The sequence below is a fragment of the Sesamum indicum genome, linkage group LG7 (genome assembly GCF_026168435.1).
Source record: "Sesamum indicum cultivar Baizhima isolate 11 linkage group LG7, ASM2616843v1, whole genome shotgun sequence".
NCBI lineage: Eukaryota > Viridiplantae > Streptophyta > Magnoliopsida > Lamiales > Pedaliaceae > Sesamum > Sesamum indicum.
This window is the reverse complement of record NC_142663.1, coordinates 1,373,538-1,387,617: the sequence shown is the minus strand read 5'-3', so window position 1 is coordinate 1,387,617 and position 14,080 is coordinate 1,373,538. Positions and strand designations below refer to the sequence as shown.

Here is a 14,080-nt window from a genome sequence, read left to right as displayed (position 1 = left end):
TCAGAACGTGCCACAGAATGAGCTATATCCACCGACGTTACAATATTTCTCCAATGAGTGTTGGCTGGTATAACCAGTCGACTATCCACTTCTAATCGACGTAAGTCGTTGAATGTGGAAGGCCCTTCCACCACTTCGAGTGGCAGATTCTGGGGATCCTGCGGTAGCATCTCTTGCACCGCGACAAGTTCTTGGGGTGCCTTTCAAAAAACTCCCACTTAATCACCTGCATCATCTATTCTCTTCGACGGGTATAAAGGCATTTTGGAGAAATCCTGAACAGATTCTATTAGGGGACCATTGAAGCGTAGAGAACTTAGAATAAAATTTCTTATTTCTAATTTATTAAAATAGAAAATGTAGATGATTTGTCCAAAATGATAGTAAGTAAGTGGTAAAAAAGAAAAAGTATTAACCTTTGCCACATATTTACATCTTGATTGACAATACAGCGGGGCATGTCCTTCATGGATGGGGTACAATCAAAGAAAGCCAGAACATCAAACCTATTTATTCCCTAGTGGGGATCGATATCAATGACTCACTTATAGGTAAAAGATAAAAGAGTGGACTTGGTCTGTCATCGCTAAGGCACTTATATTTCATCTTACTCGCGGAACACTTACTATAGCCTTGCCTTATTCCGGCTCATCTGTGAATGAATGAATCCTTTGACTTTCCTTCCGGAAAGGATTACTCATATAGGGCATACTCACACGGGGACAATCAAAAGGAATAGATAGAGGGAGGAGACCGATAAGACAGGATCCCACTGTTTGAATAACTAGGGAAAGGGAGATACCAAGAATACCAAGCAAGGATAGGTCTGAAACTGCGACTGAGACAAGGTGCCCAGCAGCCTCGGTTAATATTCTAAAATTGTTTCAGCTAAAGTTTCTTTGGTTTGAATGTGGGCTCTTTTAAGAGGGATGAAAGAGAACCTGTTCCAATACAAAAAAAGTGATGTCAAAGAAATCTCTCTTTCAGTAGTCAACTACCTTCGTCTTGGCATAGTTACAAGTTCAATCCATCATTGGGTATAGAATTTTGAAATATCTTATCTTACCTTCTCGCTTACACTATTATTAAAAAGGGACACTTAGTGGTTCAACATTAGAGCCTAAATCCTTTTGTTGTTTAGATTTCAAGTTCAGACTATGATGATTGGCATCCTCACTTATGCAACGAAATGGAGTTGATGGAGTAACCACCTTGAGTTATTCTCTTCGGTATCACCTTTAAAAACAGAATAGAAGAAAGGTTACAGAAAGTCTCACAAAGAAGAAGAGAAGATGAAGTCTAACAGCAGCTCTTGGGGATAACAGTAGATTGATGAGTGATCCCCTCTGAATCAGGGAAGGTAGGACATTCTGAACCTTAACCTCTATTGGATGAAGCAACCATATAACTGACGATATTTATTTAGTAGCGAGATCAGTTACACTAGCCCGGGCATCATCGCTGTCTTAGCGCGAACAGTCTGTAGCCAAAACAGAGTAGAGATTCAAATGGAGGGATGTGAAGAGAAATGAAGTCAATGACACCACACCAGACCGACCGGAAAGGGAAGAAGTAGCTACCATTTCACTTTTTCGTTACATGCTTTCCCCTGTCACCAACTCTGATGTCACTTGTCAACAAGAAAGAGAGAGAGAGACTGATGTTGCAAATCAAAGATCTCGTACCACGATAAGAGATACTCTAAAGAGGCCGTAGTATCCTGTGCTTGGCCGTAGTTTCCCGGGCTGGAGTTTGCTTGGCTTGTTCTCGAGCGTTGTTGGCTTATCGAATAGTGATTCTTTTGGTATTGTATTCCCCCCTACTTTTTTTTTGGGTAAATGTAAGTTTCATTAATAACATTGTAGTACAGTACAACATGGAAGTCATCAGTTGGTGTCTCCCTCGACAGGCCAAGGGATACGCCAAAGTCTAAATAAAGATCGTGTACTGACTGAACTAGGTAATGTAATGCTATGTATCCGCTGCTTGATATCCTCGATAATAACTACTGCCATGGTGCTAGGAGTCCTTTCAGTTTGCTCAAATCGTCTCAAATTTCTCTCCTTCCAAATGTGGTAAACACATGATGCTAATAGTGCTCGGTAAGACATGTTAATAATGTGCTTACCTCTCCATCTCCAGGACGCCCATATAATATCCGTCATCCAGTCTCTATTGGGCCACAAGAATCGTACTATTTTCCGAATTTCTATTATAGACTGACGACTAAATCTGCACTGGAAAAATAAGTGGCCGTGTGTGTCCGTAGCTCCCTCGTTGCATAAAATGCACGGGCCAAGGTGGGCTAGCCATGGTTTATCCGTCGTAGCCAACTTTCCAAGAATAGCAAGCTAGAGGATGAATAAGTGACGTGGAATCTTGAGTGATCCCAAAAGTAGCGAGGACTAGTCTACTTTCGGTCCAGGCGGATCAAAAAGCCTATAAAGAGTCTGACTAGTAGGAATCCCATGGTCAAACCTCCAAATAATGTGGTCCTCTCCTCCATAGATTGTGGGTAGTGCATGTGTGATTTCCAAACACTCAAAATCTGTGATAGGGGGCCACTGCCACTCTCCTCCACTAATCACCGTACAGAGTTTTGTTGACTCCTCCAATCTAAGTAACCTCGGTCCACGTGGGAATGTATCACGAAGAGGTCCTAGATGATGCCATGGGTCCTGCCATAGGTAGAATCTTCTCCCATCTCCTATTTTATAATCCACCATAGATCGGAGGAAGATCCGTAAACTGAGGAGTTTCCGCCATCCCCATGATCCTCCATGCTCTCTAATCGTCCAGATGGAAGTATCTCGTAATCGACCCTGGTAGAGCCATGTAACCCATATCGAGGTCCTATTGCACCTGATGATATCACATAGTTTCTTAGCCATTAATGCACGATTCAAGAGGGTGATGTCCTTGAATCCTAGGCCTCCCTCCTCCTTCGGCCGGCACAGGTCTTTCCAGACAACCTTGGCATATCCACTAGTTGATGTCCCTTTCCACAAGAAAGTTCTCAGCCTCTTCTCAATTTCATTGGTAACTTTCTTTTGCAGTATGAACGCTGAAGCCCAGTATAAACTCAACGCCATGAGTACAGATTTAATAATTTGTACTCTACCAGCATATGACAATGCAATACCCTCCCAACCAGCAATACGTTTATCAATTTTCATCAATAATGGGCGACAATCAGCAATTGTTAAGCGAGAGGATAAGAGAGGTAGTCCCAAGTACCTCATCGGGAAGACACCCTCCTGAAACCCGAGTGCTGTCAGCATCTCATCGCGAAGTCCTTGGGCTGAACGTGAGATAATAAGATGGCTTTTCTGCATGTTTAGCCTGAGCCCCGACCATACAGCAAATCGATCCAATCCTGTTTTAAAGACTCCAATAGAGTCCATATCAGCATGACAGAATAACAACAAATCATCAGCAAAACCCAACTGAAAAACTCTGGATGAATCACATTTCCAGTGGAAGGAAAATAATTCATCCTGATCAATCAACTGTAGCAAACTCAAGTGTAGTACTTCCATTACAAGCACGAACAAGTATGGCGAAAGAGGATCTCCCTGTCGAAGCCCTCTGGCCCCCTTAAAGAAACCATGAGGTTTCCCATTCAGCCCAACAGAAAATGAAGTTGTAGTGACACACATCTCAATCCACTTCACGAAATTAGGGGGGAACCCAAATAACTCCATTACCGCGATCATAAAATCCCACTCCACCATGTCATATGCCTTTCGAATGTCCACTTTCAAAGCACACCGGGGTGGTAGACGGGCTTGGTTGTAGCCTGTAAATAGCTCCTGTGCCAACATAATATTGTCTCCAATGCTTCGTCCGGGCACAAATGCCGCTTGGCATGGACTAATTAGTTTGTCTAATATCACACTCAACCGTTGGACAAGGAGTTAGGCAATAATCTTATATAACACATTACAGCAAGATATAGGACGAAAATCACCAACGGTCATAGGTATGTACCTTGGGAATAAGCGCCAGAAGTGTAGTATTTATCTGCTTCAGAAGTCGTCCCGTATTAAAGAAATCCAGAACTGCCGAAGTCACTTCCTGCCCCACTATAGGCCATGCAGCTTTGAAAGAGCCCGATGAGTACCCGTCCGGCCCCGGTGCCTTATCCTCAACAATGTCAAAAACTGCTTGCTTAACATCCGCTGGTGTGAATGTCAAGAGTAAAGAGTTAACATCCTCTTCACTCAATAGGTGTCTGACCTACGGTCGAAGGAATCCTAGATCAATCACGTCTCTCCTTTGTTCCCCAACAAGCAAGTTTTGATAGTACATGACAAACTCATTGACTAGCTCTTGTGGTTCTGTGTGAGTGGCTCCATGATCATCATTAATTTGTAAGATTCTTCGCGCCGACCTCCGGTGAGCGATCTTACGAAAGAATACCCGGGAGCACTGGTCACCCCCCCTTAATCCACTGCATTTTTGCCGTTGTTGGAGCATACTTTGTTCAAGTTTGGCTGCTTTAGCCAGTATGAATCGGCAACAATGTTCCAACTGTAATAATAATTCATCCTGCCTGTTCGAACTGACAAGTAATTGCGCCATCTCAAGAAACCCTTTTGCCAGCTAGACATTATGTGATAAGTCTCCTTTATTCCTCCTCTGCTCTCTAAACACCGGTTTAAGTGCTTTGAGTTTCCTCGTTACCACATACATAGGCGCCCCAATAATGTTATGTTGCCAAACCTACTGCACACTGGGAATAAACTCTGGTGATAGGGTGAGATTATTGTCGAATCGAAACATACCTCCATATTGCTGTTGACTATCCCCGTATAGCACCAGCGGTGAGTGATCTGAAGTACGTGGAGTGAGGCTAGTGTAAAAAGATGTTGGGAATCGAGCCATCCATCTATCATTAATCATCATTCGATCCAACCTTTTCCAAAGATTCCGTGGACTTGCACTGCAGTTATGCTACGTGTACCATTCTCCCTGCATGGGTAATGGTAGTAGACCTGCATTCTGAATGCAGTCATTAAACTCTTCCATTGCCATTCGAACATCTCCCGATGCTCCACATATTTCACTAATGTCTCGTACCGCATTGAAATCCCCCCCAATAAGCCAAGGGATATCACCAGTCTGCATGGCAATAGTCTCTAGGGAACCCCATAACTCCCTCCTATTTGCCACCTCCGTAGCTCCATAAATCATAGTGATGGCAATTGACTCACGTAGTGACCGTATATAAACAAGGCAGTGGATGAATTGTGTACCACATTCAACGACATCAACATCAATAAAATTATCATCCCACGCAATCCAAATCCGATTACCAACCATTCCATAATCCACAAACCATTTCCAATTAGGTAATAAGAACGATTGAATAGCTGCTACATTATTAATACGAACACGAGTTTCAAGAAGACCAAGAAGTTGTAACCTGAACTCAGCAACAATGTCCTGCACTGCTAGCTGATGGTCTCTTTTATTCAGGCCACGAACATTCCATATAGTTGTGTTCAACATGGATCACCAAGTATGGGGCTGCTTTGATTAGGACCCCGTGCTATATCATCTGCATCGTCAATTAAGTGTAGAGCATGAAATGTATTATATACTACAATCTCCTTACCATTCTCTGCTCGATTTGCCCTCATTCCACCTCGACGAGGAGTTTCACGCCCATCTCTCCGCTTTTCCTCCCCTCGAGGTGGTGGTGTTATCTCCTGATCATGCACCATAGTCGGCTCTGCAGGTCCCTTTTTTGGAACATAAACGGCTACCGGTGGTTTAATTGGTTTGGATGGTTTATTGAGCACACAATCCTTAGCCGAGTGGCCTAATGTCATACAACTGGTACATTTGGATGGTAACCATTCATATTCCACGTCAATTTTGCACGGTGTCTCTCCTCCTTCCTCGTCAGGAGTCATAATGATAATATGTTTAGGTAAGTTGGAGCTCACATCCAACATGACCATACACGAGCGAAGTCCAGTCTCGTGCATGCCCTCGTAATAGCATCCGGATATAGAGGTTTGCCTATACCGCTGGCCACCGTGCTGAGGCCCTCTTCAGTCCATAATTCAGCCGGTAAGTGTCTCATTTTTATCCAAACTGGGACCTGTGTATGTTTTAATTTCCTCATCGCCATCCCTGGTTCCCATTGCTACAGTACAATTGGTTGTCCTTGGAACAACCATGGTCCGCCTTCAATTGCTTCTTCCATGTATGCAACTGTCTTAAACTGGAAAAAGAAAAAACCATTTGACGTGGCCTTAACCTCTTGCAATCCAGGCCAAACTGAGAGGGCAAAGTCTTTAACGTGATAAAAGTACGGTCGTTTTCCAAGTAAATAACCGATCGCGATGGTCTTCCACTTAGTTGATCCATTGCGAATAGTTTCCATTGTAGGTCTCACAACCACTTCTCCATTTTGTATTGTAGGGGGTATGTTGAAAGAGTCCTCCGAGATGAATTATTAAAAGCGTCGGCAATTTTATCATCCACGTTCACATTCAAATTTGCATTTAGCGGAATATTACCCACAAAGAAACCCGTAGGAAATGAACGCACTTGTGTAGGGAGAGGACTAATTTTTTCCATTGTATTGCTAATGTCATGTAATACATCAGCAGCTGCATCAGCGCCTGTGTCATCACCTACATCATCATATAGGTCAGCGCCTGCATCAGCTTCCACATCATCTGCTGAGTCATCACACACAAGTCATCACCTCCTTCATCTTGCTACTGTTTTTTCGCCTGAAAAGCTGTAGCAGCCGTCCCTTCTGTTCGTTGTCGGTCAGTCGCTGTCGCCTGAATCTGGGCAGCATCCAAAGTCGCCGGAGTTTGCTGCATAACCGGATTATCAACAAGACATGTTGTCTTCTTCCCCAAAACCGCCCTTCCACCATTTTCAGATTTCTTGTACGGCACCGGTGGCGCTATTCCGTGCGCCAACGCCCTTTCAACCACTGTACCCCGTCGAGCCCGAAGAGGAAGACGTCCAAACGTCAGTTTGTTTCCAGTCCCCGTTTGCTGCCTCAGATTTTCGCCATGGCCGAATTTGGCCTCCCAACGAGATTTAAGTTTCGCCAAAGCTTCTATTGAATCTGTATCACCAACATCCACAATTTTGTTCGCAAGATTCAAGAATTCAGTAATATTAAAATCGTGGGGAGAAGGAATAGCAGTCCGTCCGCCATTGATGGATGGAGCCGAAGCTTCACCAAACCCTAGTTTTTGCGGCGCATTGAAACTCATATTATCCGTAGCCGATTTCACATCTTTATCGTTCGAAATCCTTCCTCTCATCGTCATGATGTCCAATCCACTCCTATTTACCAGTAAAGTATCAGTATCTATCGTCTCCAATGAACCCGACGTTTCATCTTCCATGGCAGAAAACCTTAGATCTGGCGACGCTTGGTTTTTCGTCGATTTGCCAGCCAAGATCCCGCCTTTCAGAGTCTGGAGTGTAGATCTTCCCACCATTGATGTCTGTTCATCCTCCGTTTCCAGATTGGCGCTATTTGCCGGTGTTTTCTCGAAACCCGGCTCTTCACATTCTCGTCGGATTTGCGTTTTTCCGGCTTCCAAGCGGTCGCCGGAAGTCAGACCACCCCCAGTTGGTTCCCCATCGTCGGCCGTCCCCCCTGCTCCGGCCGGTGAGGCAGCTCCGCCATCTCCACCTCCATCCATGCTAGTGTGTGTTTTTGAGTGTGTGCGAGTGTGTGAGAGAGAAGAGAGGGTAGTTGGAGAGTTTTTTTTTTACTTTTTTGCACAAATTCCCCCCTACTTTATCCGTGGGCGAGGGCTAGGGCTCTAGCTGCTCTGATGAACCACCTAGATGGACGGAATGAAATAGGCTAGCTGGCCAGGTATGAGCGCCCTCAGATCTACCGGTTGAGCTCCCTTCCCTCTCTTCCGTTCTGTCTGATAGTCAGTCCCTGCGCTTCTTCTGGCTTCAGTCAGTATGGTTGCTTCCTTGGTTCAGCCTCTCTTTCGGTTCAAAAGATCCGTGTGCCCCTGGCCTTCCTATTGGTTCACCAACCCGCCATTCAGTACCGTCCGCATCCGCTGTCACAGGTTTTGAACCCTTAGACGAGTCTCGCTTCGAGTAGTACTCTGTACTCTCCACTACTTGCCATGCCCATTTACTACTAGAATGCCTACTTGCAACAATGCCCGCCGCCGATTCTTCCCATGCGACGTGCTCGCCCTATATGGGTTATCCGTTCGAGTGGCATCCGTGTAGTCAGTACCACTTGTTTCTTTCTCGGACGACTCTTGCCCAGATAGCTCAGGAGCTTCCTTAAGAAGCCGCTGGCGCTTGCTTTCCGTGCGTGGGCAGGGTCCCTTCGGAAGATGAAGCCAATCTAATTACCAGAAAGAGCGAAAGGGGGATGAAAAGCAAAGGAAGGAGAATAGAGTACTCTACCAGTCCGGGGGTGCAGAGCTCTATTCTTACTTCCCTAGAGTGGGAGCAGAAGGACAACGAGTGAAAGACCAGTTTCGGGAAGGAAGTTGTTGCGTGCCTATCTTAGGACTGGAATCCGGAAGTGAGAAGGTAAGATCGTTAGGATGTGCCATCGAAAAAAATCCTAAAAGTAGGAAGTAGCTCGACATTCCGCTGATAGTGGAGAGTGACTTAGACAGGCTAGGGGGGTTGCCTATTCATGTTAAGGAGTAAGGAACGAAGTTGCGAGCGAATGTTTTTTAAGATAAGATAGAACCTGGAAAGATTCTGAAGGTTCTGGGGACCAGATAAGGAGATGGATAATGTTCAAGCTCTAGGGATAGGAAGCCCGAAGAAGGAAGGCGACCAGTAGTTGGTTTAACGTATAGTATAGTAAGATAAAGGCTTCCGTGACAATTGCTCATTCGAACGGACAGCTTATCTTCCCGCTCTAAGATAAGCACCCAAGCTTTGGAAGAGAAAACTAGAGCCTCCCAGCCAGCGAAAAGAACGGGATTGGTTTCCATGCTTAGAGGAGAATCAAAAAATAGGACAGGATCCATCGATTGAAGGATAGAGCGGAGTGGGAAAAGCCCCCAATTCTCTCCCGAGCACCGCTTGGTGATGAAGCAGCAGCTATTCTTTGAACTCTTCTTCGTCCTTCCCCTTAAGCCGAAGATCAAGAATTCGCGAGATAGAAAGAAAGATTGGTTGGTGGGCTGTTTAGCCTCCTCTAACTTAAAGACAGATAGCGGAAAGGCGAGCAGCTGGATTAGTTAACTCTACCCGCTACCGGATTAGTTAACTCTACCCGCCTATGCTGGATGGGATCACCCTGAACCTTTAGTACTGGGAGGAGCATATCTTGAGATCTCCCCTACAACGCTGGGTTGCATTAGGAGAATAAGTAGGCCTTGTGATTAGCACATCATTTGGAATGGATTCAACAAACGGATTACCTCCTTGATCCACTGGGTGATGAGAAGGGCTTCACATCCCTTGCAGGGCTTTTTCTCCGTATTGAAAAGATTCCTGAAGAACAACAATTAGGTCAAATTGCGAGATCAAAGTATTTCGTTCTGGGTCGTTTAGTAAAGGCATGGGTTTTTCCTACATAGTATCAATCAAGTAGGGCTTCCTCCCAGGTTGATTCTTGAAAGCCTTCAGGAAAATCCAAGGACTTCCATTAATCCTATACTTTCCTCACTAGCTAGGAGGGGTTTCAGAGCTTAGTACTTGTACTAAGGGACAAAAAGAAATCCTTGATCTAAGGCCTTTCACTTTCAAATAAGAAAAACAAGAAAAACTAGAATCATTTTCTATTACACTCAACCTTTGGTACTTAGACCTGACGTACTAGCTTTAAGCGCTTACTATCAAGGCTGCGCTGCGCATACAGAGCGAACCAAAGTACCATTTCTCTTTACTAGATAGAGCCACAGGAAGGGAAATCTATCTATGATTGTAGACTTCTGTGAGCTTTCGGAACCCCGTCTAACAATGTTTCCTTTACAACCTGTACTATAACTTAGAATAAAATTTTATTCTTTAAAATAGATTTTAATATAAAATCAAATAGATGTCAAAATAATAGTAAGTAAGTAAGTAAGTGGTAAAAAGAAATAATGATAAGGTCGGATTCTCGCATTTCAGTGACCATGATTCGACATATAATACTATGTGTACCGACTCTTTTGGTTGTCATGAAGGGTCCCTTAGGTTTAGCGACCCTGGGGTCGGGTAGCTCTTTAGGGAAGACTCTTACCTAGTGGGTTCTACTTTTGAATTGAACCGTATAGTATAGGGGGAGGTCCATGGATTTTCCTTCCTTTATTAGAAAGTCTATTTAGTTTTTTTTGGGTAAAGAAAGTCTATTTAGTTTCGATACCAACCCTTCCATCTTGTCCCCGATCTTTGATCCCCTGCTACATACAAAGCGGTTATCAACAAATCTCCTGTCGTCCTAGATGAGTAGGAGAAGGCTAAAGCATGATATTCAATATCCCAAATGAACAAAATATAGTTATAGTAACAACTGACAGGAAAAGAACTGCAAAACATGAAGAGTATGTGGCGCCATGTGTGGATGATGTGGCGCTGTGTAGATGAGGTAGAGGCTGACGTGGCGTATGAGGTCAATGCTGATGTCACTAATGATGTAACTGCTAGGGCTTATGTCATTGCTGATGTCACTGATGATGCTAGGGCTGATGTCACTGATGATGTAACTGCTAGGGCTTATGTCACTGATGATGTAACTGCTAGGGCTGATGCCACTAATGATGTAACTGCTAGGGCTGATATCACTAATGATGCAACTGCTAGGGCTGATGTCACTGCTGATGTGTTGCAAAAAACCTTAAATTCCAAAATTTGAGTACTAATCATACGGGATTGTTCGTGGGGAATATTCCTTTGCATACTTGTCCGGATGCGACAGTTGACGATAAAATTGCCCAAGCGTTCAACGACTCCACCCGCAAGACCCTCACATTTATTACGCCTACCTTGCAAAATGGGGAAGTTATTATGCGACCGACACTGGATATTATACACAATGGTTCTAAACGATGGAGGACTACTGCAGTGGGATACTTTCTTGGAAAAAGACCGTATTTCCATCATGTGAAGGAGTTTGCGATGTCGGTCTGGTCGGATTTAGTTGAGGTCAGCTACCAATAATGGGTTCTTCTTTTTTCAGTTCAAAACAATTAGTGCGATGGAAGATATCATTGAAGGAGGACCGTGGCTTTTTCAAGGTCAGCCAATAGTATTACAAAAATGGGAGCCGGGAATGGTTTTGAGGAAACTAAAGCATAGACAGGTACCTGTTTGGATTAAATTACGACACCTTCCAGTGGAGTTATCGACAAAACAGGGCCTTAGTACGGTGGCCAGTGGAGTGGGAAAACCTCTATACCCGGATGCCATAACGAGAGCATGCACGAGGCTGAATTTTGCTCGTGTATGCGTCATGCTTGATATCACCTCAACACTACCGAAACACATCATCATCATGACCCCGGACGAGGAAGGAGGGGAAACGCCTTGCAAGGTCGATGTCGAATATGAATGGGTTCCCCCGAAGTGCACGGGATGCATGAGCTTAGGCCACTCTATAAAAAATTGTTCGTTGAATGAAATAGCCAAACCCACTAAACCACCAGTGTCCGTTTATGTACCCAAGTCAAGAGGATCACGGTTACCTCGAATGCAGAACAAACGCGATGAAACATCAGGGGATGCACTTGCAGTTCCTTCTCGGAGTTCTTCTTTACCGTCGTTGGAAGGTACTTCACCACGGTCAGACATACATGCGTCTCCCACTCATCGTGAAAAGAGACGTGAGGATAAGGGTAAAGCGCTAGTCATTTATAATACTTTTGACGCCTTACAGATGCTTGAAGATGCAGATGACACTAATAGGGGTCCTAAGGCAAGCAGCCCCAAGTATGGTGATCTATGTTGTATATGGCAATTTGGAATGTGCGTGGCCTGAACAAGAGGGACCATCAACTTGCAGTAAAGGATCTTGTGGCTGAGTTCAGGTTAAATTTCATTGCTCTCCTTGAAACTCGAGTACGAGTTAATAATGCTTCTCATATTCAGTCTTTTTTATTACCTCATTGGAAATGGTTTATGAATTATGCGTTGACGGGTAATCGTATCTGGATTGGCTGGGATGACAATTTTCTTGATGTTACTGTGGTTGAGTTGAGTACACAATTTTTACACTGTCATGTCACTATCCGAGCTCTTCAGGAATCAGTTGATATTACTGTCATTTATGGGGCTACAGAGCTAGCGGATAGACGCTCACTTTGGGATTCAATTAGTACAATTGCCATCCAGTGCGTGGATACTCCGTGGCTAGTCGGAGGTGATTTTAATGCAGTACGTGATCTTAGTGAAGTCTGTGGAGCTTCTGGTGACATACGGCCTGCAATGGAGGAATTCAATTATTGTATCCAGAATGCCGGATTGTTACCTCTACCCATGCAAGGAGAATGGTACACGTGGCACAATTGTAGTGCAAGTCCACGTAATCTATGGAAGCGACTTGATAGGATGCTCATTAATGATACATGGATTGCCTGATTCCCCACATCCGCATATTTCAGCCTCACCGCGCGTACCTCGGATCATTCACCACTAGTGTTATGTGGGGATAGACAACAACAGTTGGGAGGTATGTTCTGTTTTGACAATTATCTTACCCTCTCACCAAAATTTATTCCCAGTGTGCAGAATGTTTGGAAACATGATGTAGTTGGTGTACCAATGTATGCGGTAACTCGGAAACTTAAAGCACTAAAACCAATCTTCCGGGAACAAAGGAGAAATAAGGGAGATTTATCGCACAATGTACAGTTGGCAAAGGGATTTCTTGAGGCGGCACAAAACCTGGTTAGTGCAAACAGGCAGGAGGAAGTATTCTTATTCTTGGAGCACTGTTGTCGGATGGTTTTGGCCAAAGCAACGAAGCTCGAACAAACCATGTTACATCAGAGAGCAAAAATGGAGTGGATGAAAGATGGTGATCAATGCTCTAGGGTGTTTTTTCGCAAGATTGCATAGAGACGGGCAACAAGGAGAATTTTGCAAATTAATGATGAGTACGGGATCACTCACACGGAGCAGGAGGCTGTTATCAATGAATTTGTATCTTATTATCGTATCCTTTTGGGAGGACAAAGACAAGACGACGGGACATGATTGATATTCGGTTCCTCAGACCGTGGGCTAGACATCTGGTGACTGAGGATGAAACCATTTTTCTTTTATCACCATTCACCTCCTCGGATGTCAAAGAGGCAGTGTTCGATATTGCAGAGGATAAGGCACCGGGTCCTGATGGGTACTCGTCAGGCTTCTTCAAAGCTGCCTGGCCGATTGTGGGAGGCGAGGTTACGAGGGCAGTGTTAGATTTCTTCACTACCGGGAGGCTCTTGAAACAAATCAATACCACATTATTGGCGCTTATCCCGAAGGTACATTCCCCAATGTCCGTTGGTGATTTTCGACCTATTTCTTGCTGCAATGTCCTCTACAAGATTATTGCCAAACTTATTGTCAAAAGACTGAGTGTGGTATTGGACAAAGTCATTAGCCCATGCCAAGCAGCATTCGTTCCTGGCAGAAGTATCGGAGAGAATAAAATTCTCTCTCTGAAAAATGGACTCTCAATATTCTCTCTCACACACTACTACACCACATAACACACACACACTTGCCCTAACCACTAGAACCGCTGCCGGCGACGAGGAAGAGGCTCCGGCCGGCGAAGGGGAGACCGACGGTGATGGGTGTCAGGCGAACGACAGTCATTGTTGAGCAGTTTTCCGGCGAAACCCGCGAGATTCAGTTGGAAACCGAAAAGTCGCCATTGAAGGAGGTTCGATTGGAGGAAACTGCCGGCGATTCTGTCACTCCCCATTGTTGCCATGGTCATGGGGATGGCATAGGAAGCTTTTTGGAAAAGAAAACAGTCGATTTAGCCCCAAGTTCATCATTCTCAGAATTAGGGTTTTGCGCCGTTGGGGAAGATGAACCGACCCTGGAATATCATGCTAGCTCAGGAACTTTTCTCGGGATACAATCAGTCACGCCTACCTCCCAGATGCGCGTTAAA

General features: G+C 44.6%; 1 protein-coding gene across 1 annotated transcript; it reads left to right on the top strand.

The window, feature by feature from the left end:
* Window positions 1–12,087: 12,087 nt before the first annotated feature.
* On the top strand, window positions 12,088–13,026 carry LOC148787430 (uncharacterized). The gene is made up of 3 exons (XM_088882740.1): window positions 12,088–12,458; window positions 12,570–12,637; window positions 12,719–13,026. The coding sequence occupies exons 1-3, from the start codon at window positions 12,088–12,090 to the stop codon at window positions 13,024–13,026; spliced, it is 747 nt and encodes a 248-aa protein (XP_088738866.1).
* Window positions 13,027–14,080: the final 1,054 nt, after the last annotated feature.

Bases quoted from the DNA above. Each gene is read 5' to 3' on its own strand.
- LOC148787430 (XM_088882740.1), top strand. From the start codon at position 12,088: ATGAATTATGCGTTGACGGGTAATCGTATCTGGATTGGCTGGGATGAC. The intron at 12,459-12,569 runs GTACACGTGGCA...CGCATATTTCAG, and splicing joins CTACCCATGCAAGGAGAATG to CCTCACCGCGCGTACCTCGG. The intron at 12,638-12,718 runs GTATGTTCTGTT...AACATGATGTAG, and splicing joins TAGACAACAACAGTTGGGAG to TTGGTGTACCAATGTATGCG.